The sequence below is a fragment of the Ailuropoda melanoleuca genome, chromosome 3, assembly GCF_002007445.2.
Source record: "Ailuropoda melanoleuca isolate Jingjing chromosome 3, ASM200744v2, whole genome shotgun sequence".
NCBI lineage: Eukaryota > Metazoa > Chordata > Mammalia > Carnivora > Ursidae > Ailuropoda > Ailuropoda melanoleuca.
In genome coordinates this window covers 2,194,490-2,206,898 of record NC_048220.1, presented here as the reverse complement: position 1 = coordinate 2,206,898, position 12,409 = coordinate 2,194,490, and the positions used below count along the sequence as shown (strand labels likewise).

The following is a 12,409-nucleotide window of genomic DNA, read 5'->3' as shown; positions in this document are numbered from 1 at the left end:
GAGCCTGCTTCTTCCTCTCCCACTCCCCCTGCTTGTGTTCCCTCTCTCGCTGGCTGTCTCTATCTCTGTCAAATAAATAAATAAAATCTTTAAAAAAAATTAAAAAATAAAATCTTAGGGGGAAAAAAAATGATGTGAGTTTCCATGGATACGTTTTCTGAAAGTCCTGTGAAAAATACACCAGCAGCTACCACCATTGTTAAGCTCCAGCCCCTAAATACTCCCCACTGCTGCCATTTTCCAAATGCCCTGAGTGGCCTGATGCCCTGGGTGTGCCAGGTCACATGCTCTGATAACCCACAGCTCAAAGTTGGGTTCAGGAGAGAGCTAGCAGTCCTGCCAAGAGGAGCATGCCTTGTTGCAGGGATGCCAGGGTTGCAAGGGGGCTTAAAACCAAGCCTCCCTTCTATCCTGGAAAAGATCAGGTAAGTTTTACAACCTGAGGTAATAGGAAGGAAGCCCTTTCCAGCTGGCACGTGGATTTGAGGAAGGGTAATTTAGAGAAGATAAAAGAAATAGGTATTAAAGATTTTTATACACCTAGGTATTCTTCAGAATGCGTATCCACTACATGCTCCTTTTAAGTCTTACCAGTTCCTCCACAAGATGCTCCCTCTAGCGTTGTCTCACCATCTTTCCCCTGTACGTGTTCCCCTCGCTCTTTTCCTTCAGCTCTCCTCCTTCCTGCCTGGGTTCAACACACACACACACACATACCCCTGCCAAGGCAGGCAAGAATTTGCTTTTGAGCAACCCCCTCTTCCCTTGTTCTGCTCCCCAGCTGCTTCTCCTACCATTCCATGTGTAGGGTAGAACCTGTTTTCAGAGATGGGTAAGTACTCCAGCTCTGAAACACAGTTCCAGTTCTTGCTGCTCAATTTTCCCTCATGGCTCCTCAGGCTCAGTCAGGACCTCTGGGAAGGCTCCCAGATTGCATACTGGGAATTTGTTAGTTTCATAACAAATACTCCCAATAGGTTCCCCCCTTAGGCAGGTCAGGCCTGGGTTTCAATTCCCTCCCTCTCCGAACATAAGGCTTTCAGCACCACTAAACAACAGATGGTGGGCTGCTTTTCACCACAGGGTCCTAATCTCTATCCTATTCAGAGAGGAAGAGAACAGGAGATGGGGTGAGTTTCTTCTATGGCTCATCTACTACAGGAAAGGAATATAATGGTAGGTGATGGGGCTACAAGGATAACCCCAGTGGGCCCTGTTCTAATTACATTACAGATGTCAATAATAATTGGAATTGGAATACCAACTTCACAACAACCCTAATGTGTGTGCTACTATGATTTTTATTTTGTATATGGGGATATGGCAGCACATATATTAAGAAACTAATCCAAGGTCACACAGAAAGTGACAGAGTTGGGGTGCTAACACAGCCTGGGACCTGCCTCGTGCAAGACTCTTCAGTTTATGCCTGGGCAAAGGCCTGAAGGATAATTAGGGAGCTATATCTGGGTGAAGCAGTGAGACAAAAGCCTTCTAGGTGGGAGACTATGCCCAAAGATGTAGAGGCAACAGGCTGCCATGAGTGTGTCAGACTTCCATTTCAGGCAGATGGTTCTGCTGGCTGCAGAATGGACTCAAATTAGTGCAAATGACCCTGTAGGAAACTTTTTTGTCCAGGTGGAAGCTGATGGGGTCAGATCTAGGCTGGCAGAACAGAACTAGAGAAGGCAGCCTAGATTTGAGAAGATAAAAATCAGCAGGACTTGATGGTTACAATTTATTGGGTTTGTTCATTATTTACTCAGCATATATGTAAGAAGTACTTGCTGTATGTTCAGCACTATGATAGAAGAGCTGCACGTGCAATGTTAACAGCACATTTACCATCCTTGCTCTGCAGAACCTATGGTTCAAGTTTGGGCCCAGAGAGGGAGAGGAGGGATTTCAGGGTGCCTTGAAGATTCCATTAGGGCAGACGGTGTTCCTCAAACCAAACAGTGACCAATTAATGAGGGGTACAGTCATACCAGTGGATCCTGAACAGCATTTTACTTAAGCAAAATAGAACATACCAGGGTGCCTTGAATGCCATAAGGGAAAGAACAATTTCCAGATTATATATGTGCAAGTCTATATTGGATTAATCTGTGCAATGCATTTCTTAGTGAGGGTGAAGTAAAAATAGAGAAAAAAACCTTGGGTTACAGATAACCACACGCTTACAACTCTGAACTTGAAGGGATTCATCATGCCTTACGTTTTTGTGCCTATCAAGTGGATGGATAAATGGATGGGCTATGCATATATATGATGGATGGAATTAAAATGAATGGGTAGCTGGGCGGATGGATGAATGGATGCATGCATGGACAGGGGAGTGGACGTTGAATGGAAGCATTAGCGATGAAGGCGAAAAGATCTAGAGAATAAATGTAGGGCATGCCGAGTCTGAGGTATCTGAGTGGTCACCGGTCAGTGCTGGTACGCAGAAGTCAAAGTCGCGGGAAAGATCAGGGCTGGGAGGCCGAGGCTCTGCAGCAGCAATAAAGGGGTTAATTGGTTTGAGGCGGAAAGTGGAGAGGCACGCGAGATCCTGACCTCACAGCAACTGCGCGCCACCGCAGGCCACGCCCCCGAGCGCGGCCTCTGGGGAAGAGGGCGTTCCCGCTACCACAAAGGTCTCTGGCTAGAAGGGCCGGAAGTGCACGAGATCGCGGGCTTGTCCACCGCGCTCCCCCTCTTGCGTGTCCGTTTCTGGGGAGTGGCTCCTCTGAGAGACCGCCGGAATTTCTGTATCTGGCTAATGGGAGCGGCGATGACGCCGCTCAATGGCTTAAATTGATTCTCTCCACCTCTGCCTATTCTCACCAGTCTTTTCGTCTTCGGGCCGGCTGCATGGCCGGCTGGGCTCTCAGCTGTGGCGTCCCTTGGGGCACCATAGAGAATGCGGTCGTCCGTCGGCTCAGTCTACCCCTTCCCGAGTGTGGATTAGAGCGCCTACGTCATTTTCTGTCGCCTCGGGCTGGGTGAGGAGTGTCGACACCTGAGGAGGACGCCGCTGGGTCGGACAAACCCGGAGGGAAGCAAGAAACGTGTCCGGATCTGGGTTCGCAAGCTGAGCCTCAAGGGGAAGTGGAGGCTGCAGCCTGGTTCAGCCCCCGCTGCCCTTGGAGGGCGACTCAGTCTGGACCGAGGGCTTTCGCGCGTTGAGCTGGGAAAAGCCTGAAGGAGGAGAGTAAGGCATCTCGGCGGGCCTGAGGAGGAAGTGTTGAGAACAGCCTTGGGTCACAAGCGGAGCTTAGAGGCAGGCCCGCAAGCAGTCCGGCAGCTCCTCAGCTCCGAGCTAAGGCATCCACACCCACAGGCTGCGCATTAAAATGGCTGGCTATGCCACTACTCCTAACCCCGTGCAGACCCTTCAGGAGGAGGCTGTTTGTGCCATCTGTCTGGATTACTTCAAGGATCCTGTGTCCATAGGCTGCGGGCACAACTTCTGCCGAGGGTGTGTGACCCAACTGTGGGGCAAGGAAGAGGAGGAAGACAGGGAAGAGGAGGAAGATGAATGGGAGGAGGACGAGGACGCCGATGTGGAGGGGGCCATCAGTGGGTGGGACAACTCTATTCGAGAGGTTTTGTACCAGGGCAATGCTGATGAGGAGGTGTTCCAGGACCAAGAAGATGATGAACTCTGGGTTGGTGACGGTGGCGTCAGGAATTGGGACAACATGGACTATGCGTGGGACCAGGAGGAAGAAGAGGAGGAAGACTGGGACTGTTACCTGGGAGGCTTGAGACACGACCTGAGAATTGACGTCTACCCAGAAGAGGAGATACTGGAAGAATACAATGAGGACGACCAAGAGCTGTATCCTGAGACCCACCTGCCTCCTCCGGCCCCTCCACGTCAGTTCACCTGCCCCCAGGGCCGAAAGAGCTTTACACGTTGCAGCTTTCATCCCAACTTGCAGCTGGCCAACATGGTCCAGATAATTCGCCAAATGTGCCCCCACTCCTTATCGAGGAAGCTGGGGGAATGATGAGGGCATCTGCTCCAAACACCAGGAAGCCCTGAAGCTCTTCTGTGAGGTGGACAAAGAGGCCATCTGTGTGGTGTGCCAGGAATCCAGGAGCCACAAACAGCACAGCGTGGTGCCATTGGAGGAGGTGGTGCAGGAGTACAAGGTGAGACGCACAAGGAGGGGAAGGGAGTGAGGGGTTGAAGGGAGTGGAGAGAAAACAAGGGGAGCTGGGAGAGATGGGTACTTGGTAGTTGAACCTCTTTTTTGTGAGAGATGAGGGCACAGTAGTGGAGAGAGATGGGCATGTGTAGACAAAGGAGACAAATTGGTTGAGGCTGACTGGCTTCCCCTGGGGAAGCTAAGCAAAGACACAACAGTCACCAGAAACTTACTACAGTTGCTATTCCCTTTCAGTCTGAGTATAGGTGACATATCACTAATACTTGATTTCCTTCTGTTGAGTCCTGAGTCTCTACCTGACTAAGACTCCAGGACCCTTAACACATAGGAATGGAAAGCCATAGTACTTGTAGCTAATAGACATTTGGGACCTCAGAGCACAGTGTCAAAACAGATGACTGGAGAAAAAACACACACACATACAAAAAAACATGACTGGTACTGGTAGGCTGAAATGCCAGGTTTGAGTCCTGGACTAGTAAGTGCAACTGGCCACACCCCCTTCCCAAAGTCTGAGGTTGCTTCCTCAGGGTCAGTAAGGTCCGATTTCCCTACAGAGGGAGGCAGAGGACATAAACATCTTTTTGATGGATCAGAAGAAGCCTCACGCCCTGATCACTCTCCTTTCCTCGTATTTTATCACAGTGAAAGGAGTGAGGGATTTAGGATCAGATGACCTGGCTCTGCCACTTCCTGTCTAATCTTGGGCAGGTCTCTACCTCTTATTTTTTTCCCAGGCTTAAGATTAAGAGATCATGTATATGAAAGTATTTCATGAGCCACAAAGCACGGAACAGATGTCTGCTTTTTTTATTTGATTTTCCCCTAACTTGTCTTTTCTTTGGGTTCTGATTTGGTTAATACATTGCTTTCCTGATCTGAGTATTACAGAGTTGTCTCAATGACAGCTTGAATACTATCTTCCTTACCAAAAGCCGAGGTGAATGACTCCTAGCAGCACCCAAGGAAGGAGAGGATGTCTCAGGCCCATAAAAGTCTTATCCTGGATATTCCTTAGCAGCTCAGTGTGCTTTACACATCTCAGTGTGCTTTACAGTTTATGAAATATTCCCTCATGTTCTCCTATAGCAGTGGTTTTCAAACTGTGGGGGTTAACCAGTTAGTGGGTCTTAAAATAAACGGGTCATGCCCAGCATTATTTTAATATTAAACAGAAAATATCAGAGTATATGGAACATATTAAGGTAAACACTGTCTTATGAAACTTTTAAATTATATATGTACACGTGTGTATTCTTAGTCTGAGAGTACGATGTATTGCTTACTCTGGATTGCAATCAAAACATAAACAGAACACTGTCCTAAGACATCATACATTAGCTATTATATCACCCTTCAATTTACAGTTACTGGTAAGTGGACACATAAGACACAAATTTTAAAACTACAAATCACTGCTAATTTCATCAGTACGAACTTGACTTTGAGGACAAACCATAGCACCATGTTTTCCCCAGGGTAACAAAGGTTGCCGCCAGGAGAAACTATGTCCTATATGTCTGGGTTTTAGTACACTGAAGCTGACATAAGAAGGTAACCTCTCAATCCTCTGTTAGAATTTTCTGTAAGGATTTTGAAACTGAAATTTTAATTGAAAGCCAATTTAGACAGGAGAAAAGAGATGGTCTTTTCAACTGGGGAAGCCAGAGAAGACTCATTTGAAACCTGAGGAGTTACTTATAAAGCATACCAGTAAATATAAGCACCAAAAACAAGTAAAACAAATTGGGGATAATCCATTTCAAAATATAGAATATTTAAAAGGAAATATAACTTTTATTTTCAAACATATACCAGAATTTAGGTAGATGGTGTTGCCAAACATAGGAATTACACTGAAGAGGTAAAAAAATTTTTATGTATGTATAAACTTTTTGTAATTGATGATACAGTTTTGTTACTCCCTTTCATTGGTCAACATACACATTACAGTAGCACAATTTAGAATTTTACTGAATAAACTCTCCACAATAATAGTTAACATTATAATAAACTATCTTTGTATAATGGTTTATTTAATATTATGCATATCCATCACACAGTTCTGGTTACAGTGAATTTTTGTCAGCTACCAATTTAACACATTTCTTATCTACTATGGAGGTAAGCAAGCTTTTAGGGACTGAGTAGGGTGTTGTCACTCATAGACTCAAGGAATAGTCAGTGATTTTAGGAATAGGAGAGAAAAGCATTCTCTTCCTCCACAAATTATATTAGCATTGCAGATATGGGGAGAGTTATAGTTTCTAAAATTATATTTAGTGTTGTAATTTTAAAAAGAAAAAGTATTTCATAAATAAAGTTGGAAAGAACTCCTTGGCTGGTGGGAGTACAAAGACAGAAAAAGAAGCATTCACAGTAAGGTCTATAATTAATGAGATATGACAGGGTGGGTAGCTACAGATGTTCACTGTGGGTATGGTGCTATTTATACTGCTATTTTTATAGCAATATCCAAGACAGTTATGTTATTTTGAGGTCAATGTTCTTTTAAAGTTTAATTTTGTGTAAAAAGAGGCTTTTTAGTTCTGAAAAGCTTACTTATTTACATCTTCCATTTTGTCCATCCCATGAGTTAGAGTTCATCTTGACTCTTCAAGCTAGAATCAGAGGATTATGAAATTAAAGTCATTTAGATTTGACCAAGGGCACCACTAAATGGTGTCAGGTTTTAGACGGCAGATGGGTGTATAAAAAGGAAATGAACAAAGATTTCACTTCTTGAGGCTCAGGCATAACTGGATGCCTATATTGTTCTGCCACCCAGCTGCCGCCAATAAAATCACTCATCGGGGCGCCTGGGTGGCACAGCGGTTAAGTGTCTGCCTTCGGCTCAGGGCGTGATCCCGGCGTTATGGGATCGAGCCCCACGTCAGGCTCCTCTGCTGTGAGCCNGCTTCTTCCTCTCCCACTCCCCCTGCTTGTGTTCCCTCTCTCGCTGGCTGTCTCTATCTCTGTCAAATAAATAAATAAAATCTTTAAAAAAAATAAAAATAAAAAAAATAAAATAAAATCACTCATCGTTCTCCAAGAGAGACCAGATGCTTCCATCAGCAGTACTCCTTTTTCTATTTTCTCCTTTGAGGTAGCTAAAGATGGCAGCCAAAAAAATTTTTGAGGCTTTTATCAAGTATATATTCACGTTATGATGCAGAAGATAGGGTCAACTTCCTCAGTTGAGTTACCTGAAAATGTTGAGCAGTGACACCATGCCAAACACTGTTAAATTTATGCTATAAAAACAGTGGAGTATTCTGCAAAGCACAATTCTCTGCAGCTTTAAGACTGGACAGTATTGGAATATTAACAGCAATCTTCAAAGGCTATGAAAGCATAATATTAAATAGCCCTCTTAATTGCAAAGGAGAAAAAAATGGAGAAACTTGTGAAGCCTTGCATTTCACGTGCTGCCACAACTCTGAGAGGAAATTGAGGAATTCAATCTACTTCCATTCATCTACTTCTGTAGTCTTAACTCTGGATTGATGACTGAGTATATCAAACTTCAGGTTTTAAAAACAGCAGCTCATCCTTCTTTGCTTAGTTAAGAAGAATCTACTGATAAAAATGTGCTTTGCTTGGGGCGCCTGGGTGGCACAGCGGTTAAGTGTCTGCCTTCAGCTCAGGGCGTGATTCCAGCGTTATGGGATCGAGCCCCACATCAGGCTCTTCTGCTATGAGCCTGCTTCTTCCTCTCCCACTCCCCCTGCTTGTGTTCCCTCTCTCTCTGGCTGTCTCTATCTCTGTGGAATAAATAAATAAAATCTTAAAAAAAAAATGTGCTTTGCTTATGTTTAAAATAGACTTTAAAAACTGTGAGTGTGCTGGTTTCATAAGCCTATTACTTGACCACTAAAGACAGTATTTTTGAAGCTGTATCATAATGAACTGAGTTAGAGGAAAATTACATTATAAGAGTATACATTACAGTAGTGTTTTAGATCTGGGTTTTTGGCAAAAACTGAAGAAAACTGTGTTTAAGATGTACTGTAGCAACCACCACCACACATCAACTGGCCCATAATCTACTGGAAATCTTCACCTTGCTGTCAGGGTAACCTTCGTGAAAAACAGTAGATCTGATCCCAGTTTGCCTTGATTTTTGAAGTTCAGAATGCTGTTGAGTATTTTCTGTTAAATACTGAGTTTCCTTGGTTGTCAAAGAACTGTATTCAGCTGAATTTATGAACAGAACTGCTTTTGGAACACCAATGACAAAACAACCCTCTGATTTTGGAACACCACCTAAAGAGAATCTGTACTTTAAATTTTCAAAAATTAAAACTTTAAGCAGAATTGAATGCATTGAAGCTTAAAATACATTGACTGTGAAATGTCAAAAGGCGAGCACCAACATTCCTGCTTGTTTTGAAATACTTTAGGCCAAAACTTGCCAAAAATCCAGCTACACATAGCAAACTCATACAAAAAAAAATGTCTAATTTGCTTGGCCAGTATTTCAAGGACTAGATTCATAAATGTTATTTCAAGAAAAAAACATGAAATATCCAGAACTATTTTGGGTGACTATTCTTGACGTTGTTCTTAAAACCTACCTGTGGTAGCTTTTGGAAAGAATGTTTTCTCTGATATTTGGTCCTCACTGAAAGAATTTCAAGAGGAGTATGTGTAACTCAAAGTCTGACTGTTTTGACTAGAAACTTCCAGATAAATACTCTAGAGAAATTGGGATGTAAAATGTCTAAACAGATGAGAAGAATTTATTCCATTTTCTCTTTACATCTTAAAAGCTTTTTGGGGGGAGGAGGTATATCTAGCTCTGGGGAGAAAACAGTACCAGAGTATTGTTAAAGCAGATTGTGTTTTGTTATATCTCCTACACCACCCAGGAAAGAAAAGTTAAGGCTTAACAGTGACATGGTTATCACATCCTCTCAATAAATTTTGCCTTCCAAAATTACCATTGCTTTGATTTTTAGTCATGATACTTACTTGTGAAATTTTAAATAACACTGAAGGAGGGAGAATGTAAGACTTTTAGGTATTTGAAAAGTAGAGCTATGGGTTACAAAAATGTTGAGAAAAACTGGTATATCCATATTCACCATATACTCATCTGTTTATTGAATGTTTTCCCTACTAGGTTCAGCTGTTGACTGCTGTATCACAAGTCAGACTGTTTAAACTTGCTCCTCGCTACTCCTGTGGCTATACCTGGGACCTCATCTTTACACAGACTTGCTACACATCTGAAATCCTCACCTCCAGTTGCACTATGACCTTAGCTCTTAGCCTTCTAGTGCAGTCAAACACACTCCAATTATACCTGCCCTTTAGTTTTATGGAGATAGCAGTTCCAGTGACTCCTAATTTTTTCCCTTCCCAATTTAATAGACACTTGCTAGCCTTAATTACTATCCCACTGAGTCTGGACCTCATGAGTAGTTGTGACTTTAAGAACTGGTCCACACTGTAGTCTAGACCAGTGTTTCTCAACCTCAGCACTATTGACATTTTGAATAGAATTATTTGGGGGTGGGGGGCTGTCGGATGCCTAGCAGCATCTCTGAACTCTACCCACCAGATATAAGTAGCACCCCTCCACCAGCTGTGAAAACCACAGATGTCTCCCAACATTTCCAAATGTCTTGTGGAGAGGGGTGAGAGGAGCAAAATCATCCATGGTTGAGAACCACTGGTCTCTACTCAGGGAAAGTGGCCAAAGCCACAGATGTTACCAGCTTTACTTATGCCCTAAAGCCAGTGACTGACCTAAGTGTTCAATGGAAGAATAGCTCCACCTAGCTAGAACCTTACGAAACGCAGTCTTAGTAAATTTATTGATAGGACTCTATTCCCAGCTCTTGGCAGGCAGGTGGCAGTCAGCAAACCTTTCTTTAAACCAGAGCTGCCTATATCACTGCCATTGGGGAGAATAAGGACTATGACAGATAAAGCAGTATATGAAATGAAGATCTAGAAATGATAAGTAAGGCAGTCATTTCAGCAAACATCAGTTTCAGCAGGGCCACAGGGTAGTCACAGTTTTTGCTTTGGTTTTTAAGTATTATGCAGAACTTTTTATAAAACCAGAACGTGTCTGCTCCTGTTGGAGTGGTGTGACCCTGGATTAATACATAAAACATCAGATCCTAAAGCAGTTTCTTAAAACCTAAGTTTCCTCTACCGCTGGCCATCAACCTCTGGCCCCTATGCCACGCCTCCGGAAATCTTTATAGGACCTACAGAGTCTATGCTATTCCTCACCCCCCCCCATTCTTCTGAAAGTTATCCTGTAACAGTGAAGTTATTACAAATATTTATTGACTGATAAAATAGGATAAAAAAAGGGGGGACACAAGACAGCCTGCTATACCAAGTCTAAAAGGACTTTGCAACAGTGGAAGTGTTCTGAATCTGTGCTGTTTGATATAGTAGGTACCTCTAGCGAGCTTGAGCTCTTGAAATGTGTCTAGTCCAACTCAGGAACTGAATTTTTAACTGTATTTAATTTTAATTAATTTGAAATAGCCATACATGGCTAGTGGCTGTCAAATCATAATGAATTGTACAGTTCTATAGAAAGAAGGCAGGGGCTTATTCTTATTCTTCCATATCTTAGGCCTTCCTAATCTTTTACCCCATCCTTATGGACTCAGATGCAGAGTTGGTCAGAGATTTCTGATTGACAGTTCCACTTGGTACCAAGCAGGGCCCCACAAAAAATGAAGAACCAAGGTCACCTGGAAGAGGATCCCTGGAGGTCACACCCCCTTTTTATCTGCCATTTCCTAAGCACATAGAATCCTCCTTCTCCCCCTCCAGCAAAGGATGGAATCTGTCAGCATGCTCTGGCTGTGTAACCCAAGTATGAGCAGGAAGGACTGTTTCCTCTTCAGCCCTCTAATCTTGTGGTAAGCTAGCCAGTCTCAAAGTTCCATTTCAACATATTTTTCCAACCCTAGTTCTTATCAAATTCTCTTCCAGGTAAAAAGGTGAAAAAAGGCACCTTGGGTCACCTTTTGTTTCTCCCTACCACCTAATGCTGTTTTAAATCTTTTAACAAGCCAGAGGCTTGCCGCCTTCTAGCATATTTATAATTCTGCCTGGATCATGCCCACTTCCACAACCTCTGACTGCATATCTGCTGAAGCATCTAGGGTCTGGGCCATCCCACAGTCCATCTCCCAGGGAAAACCCAACAGAATGCCTTAGCACCTTTCTAGGGGACTGTTGGACCTCAGATTTCTGCCTAAGATGGACACTTAATATTTATCAAGAGACATAAAGAAATGATATGTGATTTTTTGTAACATCTGTTCCTGGCATCGATTTAATATCACATCCCTACCTTTCACCAGGAATAATGGAACAGAACCTACAATAATAGAACTTCCCATGTTTCCTTCCAGTCTTTTCGAGCTTAATTCTTTAGGCCTCAATCATTAAATAGTTTCTATAATCAGAGCCCAATTCTAGATACTGGACTGAAGAAGGTGGGGTAGGGAGGAGAGATATGGATTAGAGGGGGTGTTGACTCGCTCACTCATATGGCCAATGCGAAGTCTTCGGTGCCTCCTTTCGTAGGACTCTCATGACCCTCCTACAGACCCTCCTGTCCAGCTTTTAAACTCTTGTTTCTAGTCTTACTCCTCCAACCTACCCTCCACCCTGACAACAAATGACTGTCAGCAAAATCAAGTCTAGGCAGAAGAAGTATTAGTTAATCCTAAAGAGACAGTCCTAGACTTCAAGACAAAATTCCTTACTAGTCAACTCCTTCCATTTAGGGGCTCCCTGACCACCCTTGGGTTTCACTCTCTCCTACCTTCCCATTTGAAACCACCTCCCAAACCTCTGCATGCAAACCACTCTGACACCTCTTCCCCATGGTGATCCCTCTGCCTGGAACCTCCTTTAACTACTTGCCCTTAACTACTTAGTCTATGAGGCTGTCCACCACGATTAGAATCTTCCACAACCAACTGTATGGTGACTAACATAATATAATAATAAAATAAAAAAAAAAAAAAAAAAAAGAATCTTCCACAACCAAACCCTCTACCAGCAAATGCAGCATATGAGCCCAGAAAGACCAGTCCCTGACCTTGGGACACTGAGGAAAGCCCTGAGGGATTCAAATAAGGGCAAACTGGGCTAAGTGCTGTGAAGGCCCCACACACCATCACTATAAGGGCATGAAACAAGGAGCCTAACCTAGACTTAAGGTTCACAGAGGGTTTCCTTGAGGTTGCAACCTGAGTTGA

The 12,409-nt window shown here is 43.5% G+C and overlaps 1 protein-coding gene across 1 annotated transcript; it reads left to right on the top strand.

The window, feature by feature from the left end:
• The first annotated feature begins 2,832 nt into the window (after positions 1 to 2,832).
• Positions 2,833 to 12,189, top strand: TRIM52 (tripartite motif containing 52). The gene is given in 3 exon segments (XM_019793554.2): positions 2,833 to 3,965; positions 3,967 to 4,143; positions 9,286 to 12,189. Coding segments are annotated over 3 exon segments (1,137 nt in total). The 5' UTR covers positions 2,833 to 3,338; the 3' UTR covers positions 9,619 to 12,189.
• The last annotated feature ends 220 nt before the right edge of the window (positions 12,190 to 12,409 follow it).